We start from the raw sequence: 26,482 nt of genomic DNA, 5'->3' as shown, positions 1-26,482 counted from the left end.
TAACACAGGCGGACAAAGAGTCAACTTTTGATTATTTTGAGGATCTAAGAAAATGCTAAGCAATCATCTTCTTTTTCCTTTGGGGGAACCCTAGACTTCCTTTCATCCAACCAGGAACTCTACTCTACCCAATCCACCTGGAAAAATCTTCAAAGATTATCTGCTACTGCCCCTCATTGTATAGAGCAGCACTTTCCAATTGAAATATAATGTAAGTCACATATATTGTTTGAAATTTTCTTGTAGCCACATTAAAAAAAGTCAAAAGAAAAAGTGAGGTTAATACTAATAATGTACTTTATTTAGTCTAATATACTTAAACTAATGTCATTTAAACATATAAATAACACAAAATTATTATAAGTAAAAAAAAATACCTCATACAACTCAATAATAAAAGGACTAATAATCTAATTTAAAATAACCCAAGGTGAGTTCCCGTCGTGGCGCAGTGGTTAACAAATCTGACTGGGAATCATGAGGTTGCAGGTTCGGTCCCTGCCCTTGCTCAGTGGGTTAAAGATCTGGCGTTGCAGTGAGCTGTGGTGTAGGTTGCAGACGCGGCTCAGATCCTGCGTTGCTGTGGCTCTGGCGTAGGCTGGTGGCTACAGTTCTGATTAGACCCCTAGCCTGGGAACCTCCATATGCCGCGGAAGCGGCCCAAGAAATAGCAAAAAGACAAAAAAATAAAATAAAATAAAATAAAATAACCCAAGGATCTGGATATACATTTTTTTCCAAAGAATATAAACAGTCAATAAGCACATAAAAAGAAACCTAATCATCAGTCATTACAGAAATGCAAATCAAACCCACTTTGAGATACCACTTCACACCCACTTGGTTGGCTACAATTAATAAGACAATAACAAGTATTGGCAGGATATGGAGAAATAGGACCCTCATTCATTGCTGGTGAGATTGTGAAATGGTTCAGCCACTTTTGAAAACAGTTTGGGAGTTCTTCAAAAGGTTAAACACAGAGTTTCCATATGACCCAGAAACTCCACTCCTAAACTCCACTCCTAAACTCCACTCCACTTCTTTCAACCTTAAATAATTGAAAACATATGTTCACACACAAAAACTTGTATGTAAATGTTCATAACAGTATTATTCATCAGAACCAAAAGGTAGAAAACACTCTAACATCCAGCAACTGATGAATGAATAGATAAAATGTGGTACATCCATATAAAGGAAAGTACGGATATGTGCTTCAACATGGATGAACATTGAAAATATTATTCTACACAAAAGAAGCTAATCATAAAGGCAACATGTTGCATGACTCCATTTATATGAAATGTTAGAATAAGCAAACCCATAGAGACTTAAATTGGTGGCTGGTTGTTGCTCATTTGGGGTGGGGTTTGACTGGTAAGTGATTAAAATATTTGTATTATATTTAAAGTTGAGCAACCATTAGCACAATCAATTTTAGAACATTTTAATCACTTACCAGTCAAACCCCACCCCAACCCTGAGCGACTATATACTTTAAAATGGGTAAATTCTAATATATATTGTGAATTACATCTCAATAAAGCTGCTATTAAAAAATAAAACTCAGGTACTGCCTGATCTAAATTGGCAGAATTCTCAAATAACCAGCCTCTTAGAGCTATAAGCTTATCTAGATGAGCCACTCTCAAAAATGCTCCGGTCTGTAGGTTGGCAGCAGGAATCCATGTGAGAGAGAAAGGGTAGCAATACTCATGAGTGTACAAAGAATTGTGTACAAATCACAGTCTATCATTTCTAACCAGCAGTCACTGAAAGTAGCCCTTACTGAGGAAAAATCTAAAATATCATCTGTCAGGTGGGAAAATTCAAGAAAAAAAAAAGCTGGGAAGTGCTGCTCTAGATTGGTTTCCCCACGTCATAAACAAATATTATAGAAAATACAACTACTTCTCCCCAACTAGCAAAGAGATGTTCACTAAGCACCCTTCTGGCTTATTCAAATTTACATGAGTGCCAGTAAATAAAGTGGAAAATGCTAAGTCTTTTATTATTTGAAAAGGGCACTGTATAAATAGGAGAACACAAGATTCTCTTCAATATGACAAATGACAACTAATACTGATAAGTGTATGGAACTTTACAAGCAAGAAGGGGAAAAAAGTCAACTTTATGTTTAGGATGAGGATAACTTACTCTATGAGTTCAACATCTCAGAACTTGATGACAGGCTGGCAGGCAAATTCTGAGGTAGGATAATTTCTTTAATACCTTTCTTCATTTTCAAACAATCAATTTACATATAGCACACCGCATTAGCCCAGCCGGACACTGCCATCAAGCACCATCACACACAGATTAGGTACCGCCTGTGAAAGCACTGCGGAAGTCTGACCCAGACTGAGCTGTCTCAGAGGTGAAAGGGTCCAGTTATCATCAGGTTTTGAGAAAAGATTGTGAAAACAGCCAAAACAGAGGGAGACAGAGAACAAGAGACAGAGACAGAAGCCAGAAAAATACTTCATTAAATCGCCAAGTCCTCAAGCCATTTAGTTTAGCTTCCTCAGCAACTATTGAATCAAGCTCTAACCTCAAGGTTAAAAAAAAACAAACAAACAAACAAAAGCCCAGCTATACATTTTGTAATCCCCTAAATCATCTAGTCTTAAAAAGAGAGGTGTGCTGGGGTTGATCTCTCCAGATTAAGAAAAAAAAATTCTTTAGGAGCATGCCACAGGTGTAATGAGAAAAAAATATGCTGAAAAATATAAAGAAGAGTCTATATTTCAAGTTTGAAAGCATGAAAGGAGTAGAATGTAAGAAATTTGGGAACAGGCAGCACTCTAGGAAGCTGGAGACAAAGAGAAAATGGTGGAGGTAGGGGGTGGAGAGAGGTTTCCTTTTCCCTTTCCAACCAACCTCACAAAGCTTGATTTTTATTTGTTTCTCATTTTTCAGAATCATGATTTCAGGTTTGGTTATAAAATAAGCCCCTTGCTTACCACTCCCAGCTGGCCCTCTGCTCCCTGCTTGAGCAGGGTTCCGATTGAAACTGGTAGTCTTGATATCACCATAAAAATTAATAAAATTGTCCATGTCCCTAATTCCAACTCATAATTCCACCAAGAAGAGCCACAGCACAAGTAAGGGTCAGGAGACTGAAGAATTCTTTGTTTTAAATTCATATATGCATACCAGATGAGAGAATTACTAGAGGGAGGTAAAACGTGTAAAAAAGAAAATTAAATGTGCCAGCAAATTCAATATATAACATCAAAGCTTACAACTCAAGAAGAATGGAAGTCTGATGAGGCAAAATTAGCACTAGCAAGAAAGCACCCGAAGTGACCCTGCAATTGGAAAGCTGCAAGCTTCTTCAAAATATCTTTCACTGATGTTAACCTTTGGCGGAGCAGAGAGAGATACTCTGTGGACAACCAGGAGAGAATTATATCGCTATATCTTACACATATTTCCAAATGGGGTATCACCCAGTGTGACTATTTGGTTCTAGGATTCTGATTAGTGGTAACCAGACAGAACTCACCAGCTATTTGCTGAGCACAAAGAAAGGATTATTCTTTCCAGCATACTGACCCCATATATGAAGGTTTATGGACAGAAAACATCATTCCCAAAGCAAAACTCGGCTTTACAAAACAGACAAACTACTCCTTGCAAGACAGTCAAAAAAAGCTGCTTGATAACTGTGGAGGGGAGAGGAGATGGAAAGGGGAATTAATAAAATGACTTCTTTTGAAATAGCTAATAGAGAAAGGCAGTATTTGCCAATTTCAAAGCACTACTAAAATACTACTTATTATGAAGACCAGAACGATGACCAAGAGAAAAATTAAAATGTTCTTTTTTGCATGTGGGTAATTTATTTGAAACTCAACTCAAATTCCTGCACAGGCTTCCCTTGGTCTCATCTCTGAAGAATAAATATTTGTCATATTATTATGCAGTTTCCTGGGATATAAAGGGCCCTACTTCTGTCAAGTGGGACAGAAGTCAATTAACAAAGTTGCAGTCTTATTTGATCTCTGAAAGACAGCTCCATAAAGGATTATCAGCTTTTCATATAAGCCCTATCACTTTTTATTACTTCTTCTGTTCATACCACATGCTAAGATAAGTTAAAAAAATATAAAGGACCACCTTGGGCCTCTCTCCTCTCAACAGAAACATTGTAGATGTATAAGAACACAGAGTTATTTCAGAAGTTACTAAAGTTAAAAAAAAAAACCTGCAATTAAATAATGTGTATGAACACACACACACACACACACACACACACACACACAACTGAAAAAAAGGAGGAATCCAGCAGATCATCAGAAGTCTCTAGAACGTTGAGATTTTTAATTCAAAACTGGCATATGATGCACACAATACAGAAAAGGTAGAAACTTTAGCTTTGGCTTAAAAAAGGCAATTTCACCAAATTGAGCCCCTATGAAATTAAGAAAAGAAAGAGAAAGTAAGAAAATGTTAACTTTTAGATTGGATTTGATTGAATTCTGATGAAATTGATAAATTTTCAAAAAAACTGATTTAAGGATATTCTATATCCTAGAAATGAAAAAATCTTTTAAACCTACAAGGCAGGAACTCCAGTTTTTTTCTTTCACAGGACTTCCGTAACCAGTGCAGCAATCAGAAACCAGGAAAGATTAAATAAGCTTGAACTTTCTTTAGGTACTGCTAATTTCTCACTAGTTTATACAGGCTTTTTAAATAAGTATTTCCATGAAGACCTGGGATAAAATCACCTAGCTTACTGCACACCTAATGGGAAGAACTTTTTGCTCACTAGAGCCATCTGAAAATTTCAGATTATGTCTTTGAAAACACACATCCCTTAACAAGTATGTGGAAACATTCATCTCCTTCCTGTTAACTAAGTTATTTGGGTGTTGTGGGGAGGCATACAGAGGAGGGACAGTTCCGTGATGGGGCAAGTCATGAAGTACTTTAGACATTCCCCCCACTACCCCCCCAAAAAAAGTTCACAGTAGAAGAAAGCTCCACTGACTAGCAACAGCCCTTGGAAAACAAAATATACTCTAGCAAGTAAATCATTTCATATAAATTGAAGCTCTTTGTTCCACAGTATAACCACATTGCAAAAATTTTAAAACAAACAAACTTCAAATTAACTAGAAAAAAACTGACAATATAAATAAACCATTTGAAAATCTTGTAAGCCAAACCTTAAAAGCCTAAAAAATGTAAAGCCTCGTTAGAAGCTGTTTCTTCAATAGCCCAGAAAATAATATTCCTTCTTTTTTCTCACACTGTGCCATCAACCTTTCAAGAAGAGAAACATCAGTGAAAGGAGGTAAATTATTAGATTTAAATATCCAAACAAAGATACTAAGGCTAACAAATCTTGAACAAAGTCAAAGGTAAAAGAAAATAGCTAAGAAACACAGAACAAGACACAAGTCCATGAGGACACTGGCATCCAGCAGATTTGGGTAATTAATTCCCCAGTCAATATTCCCGCCATCATGGAGATAAACTAACATCTTAGTTTTATGGGGAAATAATCTTTAACCTGGTCTCCAAAAAGCTCAACTGTGTTAGGGACTAATTTTTAACAGACAAGATGAAAATGACTGCCACTTTTCTCATGTCCTAATTAAAACTCTTGGGCAAGATTAATCCTCAAAGATCCCTAACTGTTCTTACTCTATTGGTTAGAGGTAAAATATCATGTTTTAAAATGCAAGAATGTCCTTAAAGTGAAGGAATGTATTGAAGGACCCTATTCCTCCCTCACAAAAACAGATTTCTGAGCACACTGGAATAGCAGGGAATCCTTAAAATTTTTCCCAATACTTTTATAGACTCAAATCTGGTTAAATTGTTCATTAAAAGAAAATTCTCTTCTTTATAGATCTGATGTAAATTTGAAATATGGAACTGTGGATCTGTTGTAATCCATAGAGAAAATAAACACTTTTACAAGAGAAAACCAACCCAAGCATCTACTTCAAACAAAGTCAACCTGTGAAGGCAAATCTTGCCTATTGTTTACCAGGAAAGTTGTCATTTGGTTTTCCCCTACCTTTCCCTGCTCTAATTGTGCCTGGTTGGAGTCTCTCTGCTGACCTCCAACCCTGGGACAAGTCCTCAGTTGTCTGCAAAGAGACTTCACCCTTTCTTCACACAGCAGCCCTCAGAACCCAGAGACCACCTTCTTCCCATAATCCTGAACTCCATTTCATCTCTTTGGAGGAGGTGGGTTGAGAAAAGCTTGGGCCAGTCATTTTGCCTCTAATCCTCCAAGACCAGCCACAGGCCAGGGGAAAACCCTAACAGACCTTAAGAGGAGAAAGTGCTCATATTTCTTGTTCAGATTCTCAGAATTGGAGGAAGGGAGAAAAAAAAGTAGTGGCGGGCTTAAGGGTTTTGTTTCCGAAGGTGATTTAAATTTGGAGCTCTGGGGGACACAGAGTACCCAGTATCAGGGAAGATTTTAGGAGGTTGGGGGTGGGAGGTTGTCAAGGAATCTGGAAGGGCTAGCACCATTTCCCTGGGCTGGCAGTGGTGGGGAATGGGGCACACAGTGGGAGTTCAGAGCTCAAAAGTCTAATCTTTGGTAGGCCAGGGGTCCAGGGAAGGCTCCAGTTTTAGGGTGGCTCTTTTCATGGAACACTATTGAGGTGGCCCAGTAACAGTGTGTTCACCCCAGGGAGGAGAGGACTGACTCTAGGCTTAAAAGACATTTCCAGGATTAGAAAACTTACCGCATGTCCCCATAAGGTCCAGAATAGCTCTCCATCCAGGGGCCCATCTCGCTTTTGACACAACTGGGACTTGGATAGGGCACTCTGCTCACCACGCCGCCAGGATACCAGATATCGGGTATCGCCAAGTCGCCTTCTTGGCCAGCCAGCCCCTGAGGTGGCCGAGTGTAGCCGTATGGTGCTACAGCCCCTGCCTCGCCTGCGCTGCCTCCCCCACCTCCGCCACAGGGCCCATACAACTGGCTTTCTTCGGCTGTGAAGAGAGTGTGCCAGGAAGAGGAGGAGGTGGCTGAGGGTGAGCCTGAGCCCGGTCCTGAGGCACCCCCGCCGTGCAGGCTCGCCAGGTCCCCATAGCGGCACTGCGCCGCCGCGGCCGCCCAGGCGCTGCCATAGTCCAGTGGGTTCTCCAGCTTGATTCGAGCATGAGGATGGGGAGGCGGCGGAGGGGGCGGCGGCCCGGCCAGGGCTAGAGGAAAGTTGTAGTAGTCGCGACTCGGATAGGCTGCTACATCGTCCAGTGCTCCAGACTTGTAAAGAGACAGGGCGGATGGCAGCTCAAGTGTTCCAGAGCCTCCTGCTTCGCCGCCGCTAGAGCAGCCCAAGCTCTCACTGTCCAGCCCTTTGGTGTAACCTGCCTTGAAAGGGGAATACTCAGCAGTCTCTTCGTTGCTTTTGCCCGGACCATCATCCAGCAGAGAACCTTTGCATTCGGCCAACGGGGCGCAAGGAGTGGGACGCACAGATGGTGGACCTGTCAGGAGTGGGGCGTACATGCAATCCCCCCGAAGCTGTTCTCCAGGACTGAGATGCTCCAATGCCTCCACACCCAATCCCATGGACACCGACACTGCCTTACACAATTCCTTGGCGCTGTCCGAGATGGTCGAACTGCCCCCTAGGTAACTGTCCTTGGAGGAGATGGGAGCCCCAGTGGCCTCCCTCGCTCTCCCGCTGCTGTTGCCTTCGGATACTGCCTCCTGCTGCTGCTGCTGCTGTTGCTGCTGCTGAAGAAGTTGCATGGTGCCGGCCTCGCTCAAGATGTCTTTAAGATCGGTGGAGCAGCTGCTTAAACCCGGGAAAGTGGGGCCCAGCAGGGACAGCGTGGATGGGGCAGCTGAGTCATCCTCGTCCGGAGGTGCTGGCGGCTGCTGTTGCAGCCCCTTGCTGGCGGCCGAAGCTGCTCCCGGCTCTGGGGTGCAGCCGCTCTCCGGGTGGCACTCAGGGGCTGATTGCTGTTGTGAAGGCTGCTGTTTCTCGTCCAGGGCCAGGTAGCCTGTGGGGCCTCTGCTCTGGACTTGGGGAGAGCCATCCTCACTCGGCTGCTGCTGCTGCTGCTGCTGCCGCCGGGGACTGGTCTCCTGCTGCTGCAGCTGCTGCTGCTGCAAACGGGCGCCGGGAGGTGCTGCGCTCGCGGCCTCAGGGTGTCGGGGACCTGGGTTCTGGATCACTTCGCGTACACTTTGGAACAGGTTCTGGAAAGCACCTCGAAAGGTCTTGGAAGGCGGCCGGGGGTAGACCCTCCCCAGCCCTAACTGCACCTCCATCCTTGAGCTTGGCAGAATCTTCCACCTAATTTATCCTGTCTCCGCGTCTGTTGCTGAGAAGAGTTCAACAGGCTACGATGCGTAGTCTCTGCAGCCCACCTGCGGGAAGCTCCTGGGAAGGAAACTTGCAGGAATAACCACTCCAAAGCGTCCTGACAGCCTCAAAGTCTCCTGCAGAGGAAACACCCTCTAGACACGATCTTCCCTGGTAGGTTCACAATATGTTCCTGAATACTTGGAGGATAGATTCAAAAGATGCTCAAATCTTGAAGGGGTAAATTAAAAAAAAAAAAAAAGAAAGAAAGACAGAAGGAAAAAGGAAAGGAAAGGAAAGGAAAGGAAAGGAAAGGAAAGGAAAGGAAAGGAAAAAAAAGGAAAACCTTCCGCCTTCTGAATGCAGTGTCCGCTGAAGCAGGTGCAAATAGAAACCAGGTTATTTTCTTTGTGTTTTGCTCTACGTTTTTCTGTTGTGGCTGTGTTGGTTGTTTGTTTTTTCCTTTTTCTTTTTCCTTTTTTTTTGGGGGGGGGACTTGGGGAGCTACTGAAGTCCTGACTGCCTTTTCATCGTCTGATCTCTTGCCCCACAAACTCCTGGGAGGGGATAGCGGCGTGCAGGAGTAAATGGAGAGGGAGTGAGAGGAACCTGGGGGTCTGCCTTGCGTATAGCCTAATCAGCCAGATTCGGCTGCAGTGCTGAAGACGCTCCCCGGTTTCCTGGTTCCCCAGAGCCCTCTTTGCAACGTGCAGCTAGCTCGCCTGATCGAAGCCAAAGGGAGTCACCTCTCTGCAAACTCGCGCTGGCCGCGCTCGGCTGACTGGAGTGGGGAGGGGAGGGTGAGGGGGCTGAGAGGAGCTGGCGGAGGCAGCGGCCGGCGAGAGACCCTTAAGGGGGGGCAGGGTGGAGGGGAGGAGGACAAAGCCAGCCGTCAGTCCTACCGGGCACTTTCCTTGCTTCCTCCGAGTCTCTAGCAGCTTTTAGAAACTTCACCGAAGAGAAAAGGGCAGCTTCGGGGCGGCGGCTTCGAAGACGCCGCTCTCCTAGCGGCGTTGGCTGTCGCCAGAGACGGCTGGGGTTGACGCGTTGCGTCCCTTGGGCTCTTTTCCCTCACTGAAGCAGCTGCCTCGGTCTCCTCTGCCTCCAGGCTTGCTCCGGACCCTCCGACTCTCGCAGCAAGCTGGCTCCCCGGGATCTCGGAGGGGGCGCTGGGAGGTGGAAAGCAAATGCAACAGTTTGCGAGTCGGGTCCCGCCCCCGCCGGGCCGGCCTCCTTGCCTTCCCACCTCCTTTTTCCCTCCCCTCCCCTTTCCTTTTCTCCCTTCCCCTCCCCTTTCCTTTTCTCCCCTCCCCTCGTGGCTTGCTAACGCCTGGTGGCTTTGTAGAAACAAGTGCTGGCGCAGCGTGGGTGAGGGCAGGAGAGGATTGTTCTAGTTCAGGACGACCCCAGCTCCCTGACTGCCGCCTGATTTCCTGGACCAGGTTTTAGGCTTCAGGGCTGAAGCTTTAACCTGTAGCTTTATTTTGAGGACAGGACTGCTGAACTCTTGAAAGCCGGCATTTGCCAGATTTGGTTCTGAAATCCAATCTCAAAACAGACCCTGTGCGCCTGTGGGAAGTGATGGGGAGAGTGGTAAAGGGCGATAGAAGATAGAGGAAAGAGGAGATCTCCTTTAAAGAGGGTCTATGTTCACGGCATGTACACTGAACTGGAAGGCTGGAAGGGTCGCCTACAAAATATGGCCAAGGAACAAGCTATGGCCAAGCCAGCCTGTACTTGTTGAAACCTTTCAGATTTCTCCACAGGGGTAGATTGGGCCTCATTGCAGGGTGCCAATTGCTCTAGGAACCCTCTGCCTGGAACCAAAGGTAATCTCTACCCCCTTCTCTTCCCCTTTTCCTGTCTGAAATTGCCTCTAACCACACATTTTTCTTCACCCATCCAGAGGTACAAAGGCAAAATCACTCAGAACAGCAGGAAAACACGTAAACACCAGAAACACTTGTCATGTACAAGGGACATCGATTTTGTCCAGGGTTTTGTAGCCATTTGCTTATAGGCAGACACTTGCTTTTGTAAGTTGGCCTTTGCATGTTTTAGGCTCACAAACTGCACTGTTCAAGGAATGGAACCTACATAGGATTGCTTTTTTTCCTCTTGGTGGACAGCCAGGAGTAGAAGATGATGTGGGCTGTTGCAATTATTTCTTTGTAGAGGAGGTCTCCTCTTCCCTGTGTAAAGATGGAGAGGCATGTGGGAATGGAAGAGTAGAGAAAAACGAAAGGGTAGATTTATGGGGAAGGAGGTTTCCCTTTGTGTCAGCAGGGGCCCTGGGCCTCCATAGCTTTTAAATTCCTTAGACTTCTGGATCTGGGGAGGGTCTCTCTTGTCCCAGAAGACTACTGGAGGTTTTCCACCTGGGCTTCTTCTGCTTTTTACAGGTTTCTTCACAGAGTCTTATTTTGTTCACAGCCAAGCATCATGGGAATTTATTTAGCATAACCAAAGGAAGTAACAATATTAAAGACAGGGAAGAGTGCACACCGTCTGCTCTATTTTCCAGATGAAGACAACGAAGCAAGAAAATAATTTGTTCTACATTCCACTTTAGTAGAACTAAAACTAGTCTTCCATCTCATTGCTATTTTAGCTAGACTGATCAATGTCATGCGCATTTGGAAAAGGGCTACAAATGAACCTTCCAGAATTCAAAGACCTGGGGAGCTTTTCACCTGAGGATGTGAAAAATTATCTTGTGGGATTTTAATGCCTTTACCCCAGATATACTCCCTTTGTTGGTAAAGAATCTCACAACTTACTCATTATGGTAAAAAACAGTCTTATTCATAGAGATGTCAAACTGTAAAAGGGCTAATTTTCAATTCCCTATTGTAATGGAAAACAGGAATATGTAATTGAAATGCACAGATACTTTGAAAACTTTATTTAAGTAGTCATCACAACCTTTAGTTCCACCAAAGCTTTTAACAAGGTTTGCCCAAAGGGAATTCAGTTGGGCTGGCAGGAAAATAGAATGGGAGTAACATAGGTCTTAAAGCCAGAAGTTTTTCTACAGATTGGTGATGAATCTCTTTCTCTCCCTCAACTTTAGGTTTTTGCTCTGTGAAATGGGGAAGGAGGAGGTAGAGGTTGGACCTGACAGTCTTTCAAACAACTAATAATTTAGAGTGCTGTGACTGACTTGAGTTTTTTTCTTATCTACACTCCATAGAGAGTGGGTTAGGAGGAGGTTGTTGGTGACAATGAAAAATCCAATGGACAGATGTGAGGAGGGTAGTTATAAGCAAAGAAGCCTGAAAAAAAAAATAAGATGCCCATTGAAAAAATGGCAGCCTGACAGATATTTAAATCCAGGTGTGAAGAATTCCAAAATTCATGTTGCTTGCACATCACCCAAAATTGTCTTCACAGTTTTCTTACTAAAAACTGTGGCCAAGGAGTTCCCATCGTGGCATGGTGGAAATGAATCCAACTAGGAACCATGAAGTTGTGGGTTCGATCCCTGGCCTTGCTCACTGGGGTAAGGATCCGGTGTTGTTGTGAGCTGTGGTGTTGCAGACTCAGCTCAGATCTGGTATTGCTGTGGCTCTGGCATAGGCTAGTGGCTACAGCTCCGATTAGACCCTTAGCCTGGGAGCCTCCATATGCTGCAGGTGCAGCCCTAAAAAAACAACAAAAAAAAATGTGGCCAAGAGTACATATTTCCAGAAGGTTGATGTGATAATTAATAGAGTTCATGTATGTGGAACAACTATACTAACAGGAAAACATTGTACAAATCTGAGGGATCACCTTGTAATGTTTTACGTTTAAAGGTGGTGTTATCAACATTTATGTCATTGTTGGGAAAGACCAGTGTGAACATAATAGGAGTATATACTCTATTTTGAATTTTGAGCTCTGATCTCCCACCCCAAATCTTATTTTTCTCCCCTTGCTTTAAAGATCAAGAGACACTGATGAAGACTATTATGTAAATTATGTGTTTGTCCCATCTTTCTTTTTCTTTGTCTTCTTTGCAATTTTTAGCAACAAAGTAGATAACCAGCAGTGTCCTCTTAGGACATTCAAAGTTGAGGGTAAGTTTTTGCCACGGGCTTCCTCTGCAATTTCAAGGGTGCTTTGTTAATGGAATTGCCCCTAATTATTTGCTCTTGGAAGCCAGAATGAGCTGACCTTTGGAAAATGATGGACATTCTCCAAGTCCTGTGGGTTTTACTTCCCAGATATCTCACAAGTCTCTCTACTTCATCTCTGCTACTGACGATCTAGTTCAAAGCATTGCCCTCTCTTATCTGGACCACTGTAAATGGTCTCCCTGCTTCCACTCTTACTTTCCTAGAGTCAGTTCTTCATTGAGCAACTAGAGGCACTTTTTAAAATTAAAACTTAATTTTTAGAGCAGTTTAATAAGTTCACAACAAAACTGAGAGGATGGCACAGAGATCCCATATACTCCCTGTCTCTACACTTACATAACCTCCTCCATTATCAAAATCCCCACCACAGAGGTGAATTATTTGTAACAGTTGGTGAACCTACAGTGATACATCATAATCATCCAAAGTCACTCTTGATGTTGTACATCTATGGGTTTTGGACAAATTATAATGACATGTATCTATCGTTATGTTATCATACAGAGATTTTTCACTGCTCCAAAAGTCCACTGTGCTCCACATATTCATCCCCCACCCTATCACTCTGATCTGTCTCCATAGTTTCACCTTTTCCATAATGCCATATAGTTGGAATCATACCATATGTACTGTATACAATATGTAGCCTTTCAGACCGGCTTCTTTCACTTAGTAACATGCATGTTTATTCATGTCTTTTCATGGCTTGATATCTCATTTCTTTTTAGTACTGAATAATATCCCATGTCTATAGGTACCACAATTTATTTATCCACTCATCTACTGAAGGACATCTTGGTTGTTTTTAAGTTTTGGCAATTATGAATAAAGCTGCTATAAACATCATGTGCAGGTTTTTGTGTAAATATAAGTTTTCAACTTTTTTTGGGTAAATACCAAGGAGCATGATTGCTCGATAGTATAGCAAGAGTGTATTTGGTTTTGCAAGAAACCATCAGATTCTCTTCCAAGGTGTCTGTACCATTTTGCATTACCATGGACAAAGAATGAGAGTTCGTGTTGTTACACATCCTTTCCAGCATTTGCTGTTGCTAGGGTTCCGATGTTAGTCATTCTGGTAGTAGTATCTTATTGCTGTTTAAGTATGCATTTCCCTCATAGAATATGATATGGAACATCTTTTCATATATTTATTTCCCATCTGAATATCTTTTTTGGTGAGTTGTCTGTCAAGATCTTTGTCCTATTTTTCATCTGTTTGTTTTCTTACTTTTGAGTTTTAAGAGTTCCTTGTATATTTTGTTTTTTTTTGTTGTTGTTGTTGTTTTTTTTTTTTTTTTTTTTTTTTTTTTTTTTTTTTTTTTTTTTTTTGTCTTTTGTCTTTTTTGTTGTTGTTGTTGCTATTTCTTGGGCCGCTCCCGCGGCATATGGAGGTTCCCAGGCTAGGGGTTGAATCGGAGCTGTAGCCACCGGCCTACGCCAGAGCCACAGCAACGCGGGATCCGAGCCGCGTCTGCAACCTACACCACAGCTCACGGCAACGCCGGATTGTTAACCCACTGAGCAAGGGCAGGGATCGAACCCGCAACCTCATGGTTCCTAGTCGGATTCGTTAACCACTGCGCCACGACGGGAACTCCTGTTGTTGTTGTTTTGTTTTGTTTTGGCTTTTTGCCTTTTCTAGTGCCGCTCCTGTGGCATATGGAGGTTCCCAGGCTAGTGGTCTAATCGGAGCTGTAGCTGCCAGCCTACGCCAGAGCCACAGCAATGCCAGATCCGAGCTGCGTCTGTGACCTACACCACAGCTCACGGCAAAGCCGGATCCTTTACCCACTGAGAAAGACCAGGGATCAAACCTGCAACTTCATGGTTCCTAGTTGTATTCGTTAACCACCGAGCCATGATGGGAACTCCCTTTGTAGATTTTGGATAATAGTCTTTTTTTTTTTTTCTTTCTCACATGATAAATAAATTTATTTTTTATCGCCATAAAAAAAGAACAATATAGTCTTTTATTGATGTGTTTTTTACAAATACTTTCTCCCAGTCTGTAGCTTGTTTTCTCATTCTTTTAACATTGTTTTCCAAGAACAGTAGTTTTGATTTTAATAAAATCCAGTTTATCAATTCTTTTCTTTCATGAATTGTGCCTTTGGTGTTGTATCTAAAAAGGCATCACCACACCCATGGTCTTCTAGGTTTTCTCCTATGTTATCTTCTAAGGGTTTTATAGTTTTGTATTTTACACTTAGGTATGATCCATTTTGAGTTAATTTTTGTGAAGAGTATCTACATTCATTTTTTACATGTGGATAGCCAGTTGTTCCAGCACCATTTGTGGAAAAGACTATCTTTGCTTCATTTTGTTGCCTTTACTCCTTTGTCAGTTGACTATATTTATGTAGGTCTATTTCTAAGCTTTCTGTTCCAGAAGGATTTTCTAGAATAACCATATTAAGGTATTATTGACATAAAATAATGTGCACATATTTAAAGTTGTACAAAGTGATAACTTTTGTCATATGCATACACTCATGAAAACATTGCTTAATTAAGATAGAAAATATTCACACCCCCAAATTTTCTTTTATACCCCTTTTTACTTCCTGTCTCCATTTCACCCATCCCCATACTCCCTTTCTGGCAATCAATGATTTGATTTTTTGTCACTATAGATTAATTTTCATTTTCCAAAATTCATTTCAATGAAATAACCATTTTTTTTGGTCTGGCATCTATCACAGATGTGATATCATCACATATCATCCAAGCTTATATGTGTATCAGTAGTTTGTTCGTCCTTTTGCTAAATATTATCCCATTTATGAATGTACTGTAGTTTGTGTATCTATTAGCTTGCTGATGGAATTTGAATTCTTTACAATTTTTGGCTCTAACAAATAAAGCTATTATAAACACACATACATACATCTTTTTAAGGACATAGGCTTTCATTTCCCTAGACTATATATTTTTTAGTCATGAAATGAGTGGGTCACAGAGTAGGTGTATATTTATTATGAACTGCCAAGCAGTTTTCCATAGAGGTTCTATCATTTTATATTCCCACCAGCATTTCCTCTATATCCCCACCAACACTTGGTATGGTCATTTTATTTATTTATTTATTTATTTATTTATTTATTTATTTATTTATTTATTTTTAGGGCTGCACACATGGCATATGGAGGTTCCTAGGCTAGGGGTCGAATCAGAGATGTATCTGCAGGCCTACAACACAGCCACAGCAACTCAGGATCAGAGCCGCATCTGCACCCTACACCAAAGCCCACAGCAACATTGGATCCTTAACCTGCTGAGGGAGGCCAGGGATTGAAACTGTGTCTTCATGTATACTAGTGAGTTCGTTAACCACTGAGCCACACCGGGAACTCCTGGTAAGTCATTTTAAAGCTAGCATTCTAGTTTGGAGTGTAGGCATTTCTCACTTAATTTGCACTTCTCCAATTAATAATGATATAGAGCATTGTTCATGTGCTTATTTTCCACTTGTGTATTTTCTTTGATTAATACTGATCAATATTTCTGCCAGTTTTTAAATTGGGCTGCTTGTATTTTATGGAATTTTTAGAGTTATGTATATATTTTATGTTCAAGTTTCTTACCAGAAATATGACTCACTTATTTTTCTCTTAGTTTGTAGTTTGTCTTCATTATCTTACAGTTCTTTTAAAGAACAGAAAATTTTAACTCTGATGAAGTCCAGTTTATCAATTTGTTTATTTATGGATTCCGCTTTTGGTGTCAAATTTAAGACATCTTTTTCTAACCCAAAATTGCAAATTGTGTTTTTTAAAGCCGACATTTTTTTTCTAGAAGTGGTATAGTTTTCAGTTTTAAATTTAGATATATGACCCATTTTGAGTTAATTTTTGTATATGGATATTCAGTCCTTTGGTAAACAGATGTACTTCTGTTTTAGCACCATTTGTTGAAAAGACTATCCTTTCTCCTTTAGACTTGTATTAATAACCAATTGTCAATATGCTTTTGTGTAGGGTTTTTTTTTAAGTGAATCTGATCATATCATTCACCCACTTAAGTTCTATCTCTGGCTTCCCATTGCTCTTAGTATAAATGTCCAAATCCTTAACCAGACTCTACATGATCCCACCTCTCTGATTTTATTTCATACCACTTTTGATCCTGCTTTCTGTGCTCTGCTCACACTGGCCTTTGTTCAGAATTCCTCAGATGTCCCATCATCCTTTATGCCTTTTCATATATACTGTTCCCCATACCTGAAATGCTGGCTTACCATTTGTTCTCCTTGAATAGAGCACTTCCAGAAAGACTTCTTGGACCTCCTAGGCTAGTTCAGTTTCCCCACTCACTCACCTCTTAATGAGTTTTAACAGTACCCAGTATTTCTTCTTTGGAGGACTTCTCACAAATGCAATTATATTTATTGTGTGTTTAGTACTTTTAATACTTATTTTTCTCACTGAACTGTAAATTTGTTTCTTGAGAGTACAGACCATGTTAGTTTTCTTATCACTGAATCCTTAGGACTCAGTGTGGTGTGGCACATGGTCAGTGCTTAATACATATCTGTTGAATAAATGGATATGTTCTATTTCCACAGAATTAAAATTCTATTTCCAAACTGAGAGTTTGGCTTTGGAGGTTTGCAGAGACTTTTGTGGTTTCAACATGCTTAGGCATGCAGTAAACCTTTCCTCCACTTACAAGTAGAGAATCTCTTCAATTCATGCATTGAACAGGTATTTACTAAGCACTTACTGTTTGCCAGGCTTTGTGCTAGGTATTAGGAATTCACTGTTGAATAAGATATTGTGGACTCTGTCTTTGAGGAGCCTATTCACAGTCTAAGAGTGAAAATCATTTAAATAACTACATTTGAGTGTGGCTAGAAATAAGGAGTGGGGGGGGGTTATGAATAAACCCTCAGAGTTTTTACAACTCCTGATTTGTGGATGTTTGCTATTTCCTCCAATTAGAGGGTTATAAAAGACTACTCTCTCATCCCATATTTTCTTCCTTCTCCCTAAATGTTGGAGCCTCCATCTTATCATTCCCCACAACTGAAGTTCTAACTTCTCCCCTAACCACCTTCTTCCAGCCTGTCTTCAGCAGAATCAGAATAAGAAGGTTCTTTCTGAAAAGGTAACTCTGATAGCATTTCTTCTCTTCTCTATAGCCTTCAATTTCCTCTACTAGGGGTTTCAAACCCAAATGCTTCCTAAATAACAAAGTGAGTGAAGAGAACCTGGCATTAGAGAGAGAGAAAAGGTTGTGGTGGTACAGGCTGCGGCCAACTAGAGAACAGATGCCCCCATCTAAAGGAGGCAGCCACCACTCAGGTCCAACTGGTTGTTGCCAGGCAAAAATGAAGCCTGAGTATTCCAGATGTTCCATTATTTTTAAGAACAGCATTCAGAGTTTAATGTGAAATCTCCTCAATTTTTTTTTTTAAAGTGGGCAGCTAATTCAATTGGTTTAAAAACATCATGCAGGCCAACTCTTTTCAGGCCAAAAAAAACATGTCTTTGGATAAAAATTAGTTTGTGGGCTGCCAGTCTGCAACCTCTGGCCTGTAGGTTCAAGTCCAAGTTTCATAGCTTAGCCTTTAAAGTTTATCACAAGCCCAAATTTCTCTCTGCAGCCCCTTCTTTCATCTCATTCTTCTGACAACCACCCACCTCTTTAGCCATATAAGACTTCTTGGGCTCCCTCTGAAAATATCCAATATTCTCGGGCCGGCCTACCTTTGGATAATTCTGTTCACTTTTACAGAAATGTTACTCATTCCTTTCCTTCATGACCAAATTAAACTTATTTTCAAAATATAGCCCCAACTGAGTTTTCTGGGAAATGTTTAGGGATTTATCAATTATAAGTAATTTGTATACTTTTTATTCTTATCTCTTTTAAAACACTTGTCACAGATTGATATGTTATATACGTTTATATATATGTTATAATAGAAAATATTCCTCCTCCACCAGGCAGTATTCCACACCCTGTGCATTACCATTCATTCCTTTTTTCATCTTTTGAAAAAAATGTGTGAAACTCCTACTGTGTGCCAGGCACTCTATTAGACACTAAGATTAAGAGCTCTAGATGTTCCACTTGATGAAAATATAGGTATGAAGTGTTAAATGCAAGCAGGATACAAAAGTAATTTGAAAAATAGAGATTTGTCCACACCTCTGCTATGTGACTGCTAATAAGGATAATTCAGTGGAAATCCAGTGGCATTACAGGACGTTGATAATCACTTTTGTATAAGAAGCCAAGTCAGTAGAATTTACCTCTATTTTTTGGAGGCAGAAACTAAGGCTTAGAAATGTATTTTTTTTCTTTTTTTTATTTCCCCAATACATTATTTTTTTCCTACTGTACAGCATGGTGACCCAGTTACTCATACATGTATACATTCTTTTTTCTCACGTTATCGACAGATGATTGGATTAGGAAGATGTAGTATATATGCACAATGGAATACTACTCAGCCACGAAAAAGAACAAATAATGCCATTTGCAGCAACATGGATGGAACTGGAGACTCTCATACTGCATGATGTACGTCAGAAAGAGAAAGATAAATACCATATGATATCACATATCTGGAATCTAATATACAGCACAAATGAACCTTCCCACAGAAAAGAAAATCATGGACTTGGAGGACAGACTTGTGGTTGCCAAAGGGGTGGTGGGAGAGTGGGATGGATTGGGAGTTTGGGGTTGATAGATGCAGACTATTGCCTTTGGAATGGATTAGCAATGGGGCTTAGAAATATTAAGTAATTTGTCCAAGATCAGAGAGCTGATAGGAAGCAGGACCAGTACAACTGTTAACTTAGATGTTCTGTTTCAAAGCAACTGACCTCTTACCACTATGCCTCATTTGCCTCTCTGATGCTCTGGCAAGGTGCCTTGTCCATCCATAACATGCAGAACAAACATTAGATGAGCAGGGGCAGTATTGAGTCTATGGTAGAGCAAGGCATTTCATAATAGGTTTTACAGTAACATTTAATGAAGAATAAAAATTACTTTTCACTCCTATTTATGTGCTACATGACCTCTGGATAAACTCCCAGTTTGGTCCTCCTTTGGCTTTCTTTGTAAAATGGACATAATCATTTTCATCTTGACAGTGAAAATCAAAAAAAAAAAAAAAAGAAGATGATGAAGAAGAAGCAGAAGGAGAAAAAGCAGAAGAGGGAGCAGAAGAAGAAGCAGGAGGAGAAGAAGAAGAAGGCAGCAAAAGGAACATGCAATAAGGATTATTATAATAATCTGTTCATTATGTGCATATATATAATGGGACTGATAACAATAATACTTGGAGAACTGTTGTAAGCATTTTATATATATATATATATATGTAAGCATTATATATATATAGCATTATATATATAATGTAAGCAGTATATATACATATAAGCATTATATATATATGATGATAGTTATTAGTTTATATATATATATAATATTTACAACAGCTATCCAAGTATTGTTGTTATTATCCCATTTTAAAGATGGCAATACTGAGGCAGAGATAGAACTTGAAGCCCACTGTCTTTGACACAAAACAGAATGTCATATTGACTCTCACGTATTAAGCAACAGTTAATTACTGGTATCATTTGTATACTGCTATTTACTTTTCAAAATGCCTAAGGATATTTGCCCCTAAGTTCAGGTGCCAGGGATAACATTTGAAATTCAAAGTTTAAACTCCACATTTGAAAGGTTTCAAAACATGTGAGGCATTGGTCAACAGTTGGAAATCATTTCAGCAAGACTTCTCTTTCTTCTTTTACTTCTCACTCTTCCCTAGAAAAAAGGCCCTATCTCATTCTACTCTAGAAATGCCTTTGGCAGCATTTACTGTGAAAAACACATTTGTAGATGGCAATATACAGAGAATCTTGCTTCATATTTGTTTCAGCTTTACAAGGTAAACAAGAGGGAATCAATAGTTGACAAAAGGGGAGACAACAATCAATCAGAGAACATATATCACCTATGGGCCTTTAAGAATGGAATAATCTGGGGAAATCAGAGTGAGGCCAAAAGATGCACTTGAGATCACTGCTATTGTTCATAGTAGGAGAGCCTCCCTACAGAGTTTAAAGCTAGGAGAAGTAAACCATTGAACAACAGCCATCACGTTCATGTTATTTCTTAACCCTACCTCTGTGACGTCTTTGCAGCTTTGGGCCCTGAAAGCAGTGACTTTGGCATAGAACAATATGATTCTCTCTCTCTCTCTCTCTCTCTCTCTCTCTCTCTCTCTCTCTCTCACACACACACACACACACACACACACACACACACACACGTTTGCAATAATTCCTCAGGCAATTCTCATACCAATTTGGGGGTTTAAGCAGAGCATGCAAAATTAACTCTGTTATATAGAAGAGGAACTTGCCCTCTGAACCTGAAGTGTCTTGCCCAAGGTCATTCAGCTATTCAGAGGTAGAGAAATATGGGGCTAGCATTCTCTTTTGTCAGAGTTCTTTTTTCTACACCAGAATTTTCAGTGATTAGTTCCCTTCAACAAGTAATCCCCTGTACCCAGGGTCACACATTCTTTGCAGTTAACTGAAAATTTTGCTTAAGTTTGGACTAGGTCTGTCTTGAAATTGGGATAGATTATCTGGAGTCCACTTTCCTGACAGCTATTTTTGGGCATGAGTGACAGTGAAAGGGATAGAGCTGGAGATATGCTACAAGTAGAGTCCTACAACCCCTTGCTAGGGCCTTCCTCAATACGCCTCTCCTTCAGAGAACTGTGACTTACCTCAAAAGTTCCTGAGAATATGCTCCAACCATTTAAGTTCTGCCCTGACCATGGAAACTAAATCCTTAGACCATTATAAATTAATCTGTGAACATAAAAATCTCTTTAATTTCTGGCTAAATTGAAATGTTGATCAATGAAAGGAAGGGGTATCATTCTCATATACTTTGGAAAGTCGAGAGTTATCATTAGGAGTTCTTATAAATTACTGAATGAATCACAAATAGTGCTCTGATATTTTCAGTTGAAAATCTGTTTATTTAGATAGATGATTCAGGCTTGTGTATACTGGAATTGTGAATTATTATGATGAAAGCCATAGAGAAAAACAAACAGTATTTTCCAACAGACCAAAACTGACTATATTCTCATAGAAATGCAAAGGATACCAATGCTGGTTGTTTTCCTTCTTGAATTAACTTAAACCTGGGACTAAAGCAAATTCAAAAACAGCAAACACTAGCCTATCAGCTGTCTCCTATCCAGCATCACCATTCCTTAGACATCTTTTTTTTTCAATGCTGCCCAAAATGCAATTGCATGTGCTATGAGAGTGCCTGGAAAACTTGTCTGCAATGCTGTTGAAAGCAGCCCCTGTCACAGTTAGCAAACCAGGATGGGGATATGGAAACTAAAGTAATATAGAATTGCAAGAACATTTGTACTATGTGATCAGTTTGAAAGGAAATTTCCTCATCTAGCAATAACAAGATTATGGTTCTCTTATCACCAGAGTCTATGCAATGGACTGTAATAATTACTAATATTTATTACACACTTATTATATGCTAGCCATCCTTTTAAATCATTCTGTGTTCAGCCATTCTTCTAACAGCTTTATGTAAATTAATAATTTAACCCTCACAATAATCCTATGCAAAAGTACTATTGTTACTCTTATTCTACAAACGAGGAAAAAGAAACTCAGAAGAATACAACAACTTGTCTGAGATCAAACATCTAGTCAGTGATACAGTCAGGTTTGGAACCCCTGCTACTAACTTTAGGTCTTGTCTGTTCCCTCTCCAGCTGCTTTAGATGTAAAGTTAGCTTGTTTATTTGAGCTTTTTCTTGCTTCCTGAGGTAGGTTTCTATTACTATAAACTTTCCTCTTAGAATGGCTTTTGCTGCATCCCATATATTTTTGGAGTGTCATATCTTTGTTGTTATTGGCTTCTAGGTATTTTTAAATTTCCTCTTTGATTTCTTCTGTAATCCTTTGGTTGTTTAGTAGCATGTTGTTTAGTCTCCACGTGTTTGTGTTTTTTCTGTTTTTTTTTTTCTTGTTGTTGATTTCCAGTCATATAGCGTTGTGGTCAGAAAAGATGCTTGATATGATTTCAATTTTCTTAAAGATACCGAGGTTTGTTTGATTTGTAGCCCAGGATGTGATCAATCTTAGGGAATATTCCATGTGCATTTGAGAAGAAGTGTATTCTGTTGCTTTTGGATGGAATATCCTATAAATATCTATTAAGTCCTTCTGGTCTAATGCGTAATTCAGGGCCTGTGTTTTCCTCATTGATTTTCTGTCTGGATGATCTGTCCATTGCTGTAAGTGGGGTGTTAAAGTTCCCCACTATAATTGTGTTATCATCGATTTGTCCTTTTAAGGTTGTTAGCAGTTGCCTTATATATTGTGGTGAACCTATGTTGGGTGAGTAGATATTTAAAATTGTTGTATCTTCTTGGATTGATCCTTTGATCATTAGGTAGTGACCTTCCTTGTCCCTTAAAATATTCTTCATTTTAAAGTCTATTTTGTCTGTTATGAGTATTGCTACTTCAGCTTTCTTTTGATTCCCGTTTACATGAAATATTTTCTTCCATCCTCTCACTTTCAATTTGTATGTGTCCCTAGAAGTGAAGTGGGTCTCTTGAAGACAGCATATATATGGGTCTTGTTTTTGTATCCATTCAGCCAGTCTATGTCTTTTGGTTGGGGTGTTTAGTCCATTAACATTTAAGGTAATTATTGATATGTATGTTCTTATTGCCATTTTATTAATTGCTTTGGATTTATTTTTGTGCTCTTTTTTCTTCTCTTCTTGTTCTCTCCTCTTCTGGTTTGATGACTATCTTTAGTGTTGTATTTGAGTTGATTTTTCTTATTTGTGTGTATATCAATTGTAGATTTTTTGTTTGCACTTATTCTGAAGTTTCGATATAAGAGTCTATATGTATATGAGATTATTTTAAGTTGTCATTCTCTTCATTGCAAGTGCATCTCCAGTGTCCTGCATTTGTACCCTCCTCTACTCATGATTTCTGATTTTAGTGGCATAATTGTGCATGGATGATTTTGTATCTTTACTGTATTTATACCTTTACTGATGAGCCTTGTCATTTGTGGTATTTTTGTTTCTGGTTGCGGCCTTTTCTTTTCTGCCTAGAGAAGTTCCTTTAGTATTTGTTGTAAAGCTGGTTTAGTGGTGCTGAATTCTCTTAGCTTTTGCTTATCTGTGAGGGTTTTGATTTCTCCTTCAAATCTGAATGAGAGCCTTTCTGGATAAAGTAATCTTGGTTGGAGGTTTTTTCCTTTCACCACCTGAAGTATATCATGCCACCCCCTTCTGGTCTGCAGAGTTTCTGCTGAAAAATCTGCTGATAACCATATCAGGGTCCCCTTGTATGTTATTTGTTTCTTTTCCGTAGCTGCTTTCAAGATTTTCTCTGTCTTTAATTTTGGTCAGTTTGATTAATATGTGTCTCAGTGTATTCCTCCTTGGGTTTATTTTATATGGTACTCGTTGTGCTTCCTGGATTTGACTGAGTGGTTCTTTTCCCATGTTAGGGAAGTTTTCGGCTATTATCTCTTGGAATATTTTTTCTGTCCCCTTCTCTCTCTCTTCTCCTTCTGGCACCCCTATAATATGGATGTTGGTGTGTTTCACATTGTCCCAGAGTTCTCTGAGACTCTTTTCATTTCTTTTCAGTCTTTTTTCTCTTTTCTGTTCCACATCCATAATTTCACTAATCTGTCCTCCACCTCACTTATTCGTTCTTCTGCCTCCTGTATTCTGCTGTTGGCTGCTTCTAGCGAATTTTTTATTTCGGTTATTGTATTTTGCATCTCTTCTTGTTTAAGTTTTATATCTTGTATCTCTTTGGTCAGTGTTTCCTGTAAGTTATCCATCTTTGCCTCCAGTTTATTTCCAATGTCTTGCATCATCTTCAGCCTCAACAGTCTAAAGTCTTTTTCCTGGAGGCTAGGAATCTCCTCATTGCTTAGCTGTTTTTCTGGAGTTTTTCCCTTCTCCCTTATCTGAATTATAGTTGTCTGTCTTTTCATTTTTATAGGTTTTTGGTGTGGTGACCTTTTTACAGATAATAGAATTGTAGCCTCTCTTACTTCTGGTGTCTTTCCCCCTTGTGGCTGAGGTTGGTAGAGGGGTTTGCTGTAGGCTTCCTGCTGGGAGGGACTGATGCCTGCCCACTGGTAGGTGGAGCTGATTCCTATCCCTCTGGTGGGTGGGACTTTGTCTCTGGATGTGATTTGAGACAGCTATGTGCCTGGGGGGGGGGTCTTCAGGCAGCCTGTTTACTGATGGGCTGGGCTGTTTACTGATCCCACTTGGATTGTTGTTTGGCCTGGGGCTTCTTAGCACTGATGGGTGGGTCTAGATTTTCCCAAAATGACCACTTCCAGAGAAAAGATCACTGCTTAATACTCCCTAGAGCTTTGCTTCCAATGTCTTTCCCCCACAACAAGCCACATTCACCCCTGTTTTCCCAGGATGTCCTCCAAGAACTGCAGTCAGGTTTGACCTAGATTCCTATGGAGACTTTTCTTTGCCCTGTGACCCAGTTAATGTGAAAGTCTGTGTGCACCTTTGAAGAATGGGGTCTCCATTTCCCCCAGTCCTGTGGAGCTCCTGTGCACAAGCCCCACTTACCTTCAATGCCAGATTATCTGGGGGCTCTTTCTCCCAGTGCCAGTTCCCCACATGTGGGATTTTGATGTGTGGCTCAGAACTCTCACTCCTATAGGTGAGTCTCTGTGAACCAGTTAGTTTCCAGTCTGTGGGGTTTCCCACCCTGGAGGTATGGGGTTGCTTATATCACATAATTGCCCCTCCTACCTCTTGATGTGGCCTCCTCTTTGTCTTCTGGAGTAGGATATCTTTTTGAAGGTTTCTGGTCCATTTGGTTGAAGATTGCTAAGCATGTAGTTGTAAATTTTGTTGTTTTTAGGAGAGAAGTTGAGCTCCAGTCCTTCTATTCTACCATCTCAATCCCATCTCCCCTGATAAATAATTTTTCAAGTGCCCTGTGTCTGGACTTACTGAGATTCAGTTTCTTCATGTTTCCATGCAGAAGGAATTCAGTGAGAGGCCAGGTTTGGAACTCCTGAAACCTAACACTATTGCTTATGTTATCCTGATTACTAAAAGATATTTGCATATCACTTGCATGGTCCTTTTCTCATTGAAAAGTGCCAGAAAATCTCAACAAGTAACTGACCTTTTCTCAGTACCTACTATGTGCTAGGCATACCTAGCCTAGCACGTAGAAATTCATAATAGAATGATGTTCACAATAGAAACATAACCAAGCCCATCATTTTCAACATTAGTAGAAAAGACTTTTATATTTCTAAAAAATCAGAACAGTTATGACATAGATAGCATTTTAGAGTTTCCAAAGCCTTCTTACTTTGTCTAGTCCTAAAAACTTTGGAGTTCAGCTAGGAAGGTATTTCCAGTCGCATTTTGTAAATGAGAGAACTGAAGCTCATAGAGTTTAAGTATTTGCTTAAGATCACATAGTTTGAAAGTTATACAGATAAAATTCAAACAATTCTGACTCTGAAAATTGTATTCTCTTAACTATCATATGTCACAGTGCATAAAATGAAAGTGTCAACAATTTTGGACTCAGAATTGCTATGCTTACATGCTATAACAGCTTTAGGCTCATAGATTCTGTCATTCAAGTGGTTAAAGGAAACGTTTTGGCTTTTTACCCTGCCATCTCTGAGGCATTCCCTCTAGTACAAATCCAAGGTCCCCCATCTTGTGCTGAGATGACAAAATTCATAAATAATCCAAAAATCATATCAGTTTTATATGTTTTCTAGCTCTGAATTGACCCTTGATAAGTCTTTGCCTTGCTCTGCACCTCAGTTTCTATATGTTTCTTAACCATGTAATTAGCACCTGGCTTACAAGTTCTGTAATCAAAAAAAATCATGTGATTAAGTAATAATAAACATAGAAGCAAAAAAAAATACTTGTACAGTGGTAGGATTGTATGTATATAAAAGCTCACTAATGACCTGCCTTTGTTTTTTT

The 26,482-nt window shown here is 40.2% G+C and overlaps 1 protein-coding gene across 3 annotated transcripts in view; it reads right to left on the bottom strand.

Annotated features, from left to right (window-relative positions):
* Positions 1 to 9,522, bottom strand: part of AR (androgen receptor) — a 197,666-nt gene extending 188,144 nt beyond the window's left edge. Inside the window, exons 1-2 of one of the 3 annotated variants that reach the window (XM_013986227.2) lie at positions 9,203 to 9,520; positions 6,723 to 8,437 (exon numbers count right to left, since the gene is read on the bottom strand). In XM_013986227.2, coding sequence (XP_013841681.1) covers positions 6,723 to 8,266 — 1,544 coding nt within the window. In that variant the 5' untranslated portion in view covers positions 8,267 to 8,437; positions 9,203 to 9,520. 3 annotated transcript variants of the gene reach the window in all.

The sequence above is a fragment of the Sus scrofa genome, chromosome X (assembly GCF_000003025.6).
Source record: "Sus scrofa isolate TJ Tabasco breed Duroc chromosome X, Sscrofa11.1, whole genome shotgun sequence".
Taxonomy (NCBI): Eukaryota; Metazoa; Chordata; class Mammalia; order Artiodactyla; family Suidae; genus Sus; species Sus scrofa.
The sequence above is the reverse complement of the archived record's forward strand: the minus strand, read 5'-3'. Positions and strand labels throughout refer to the sequence as shown.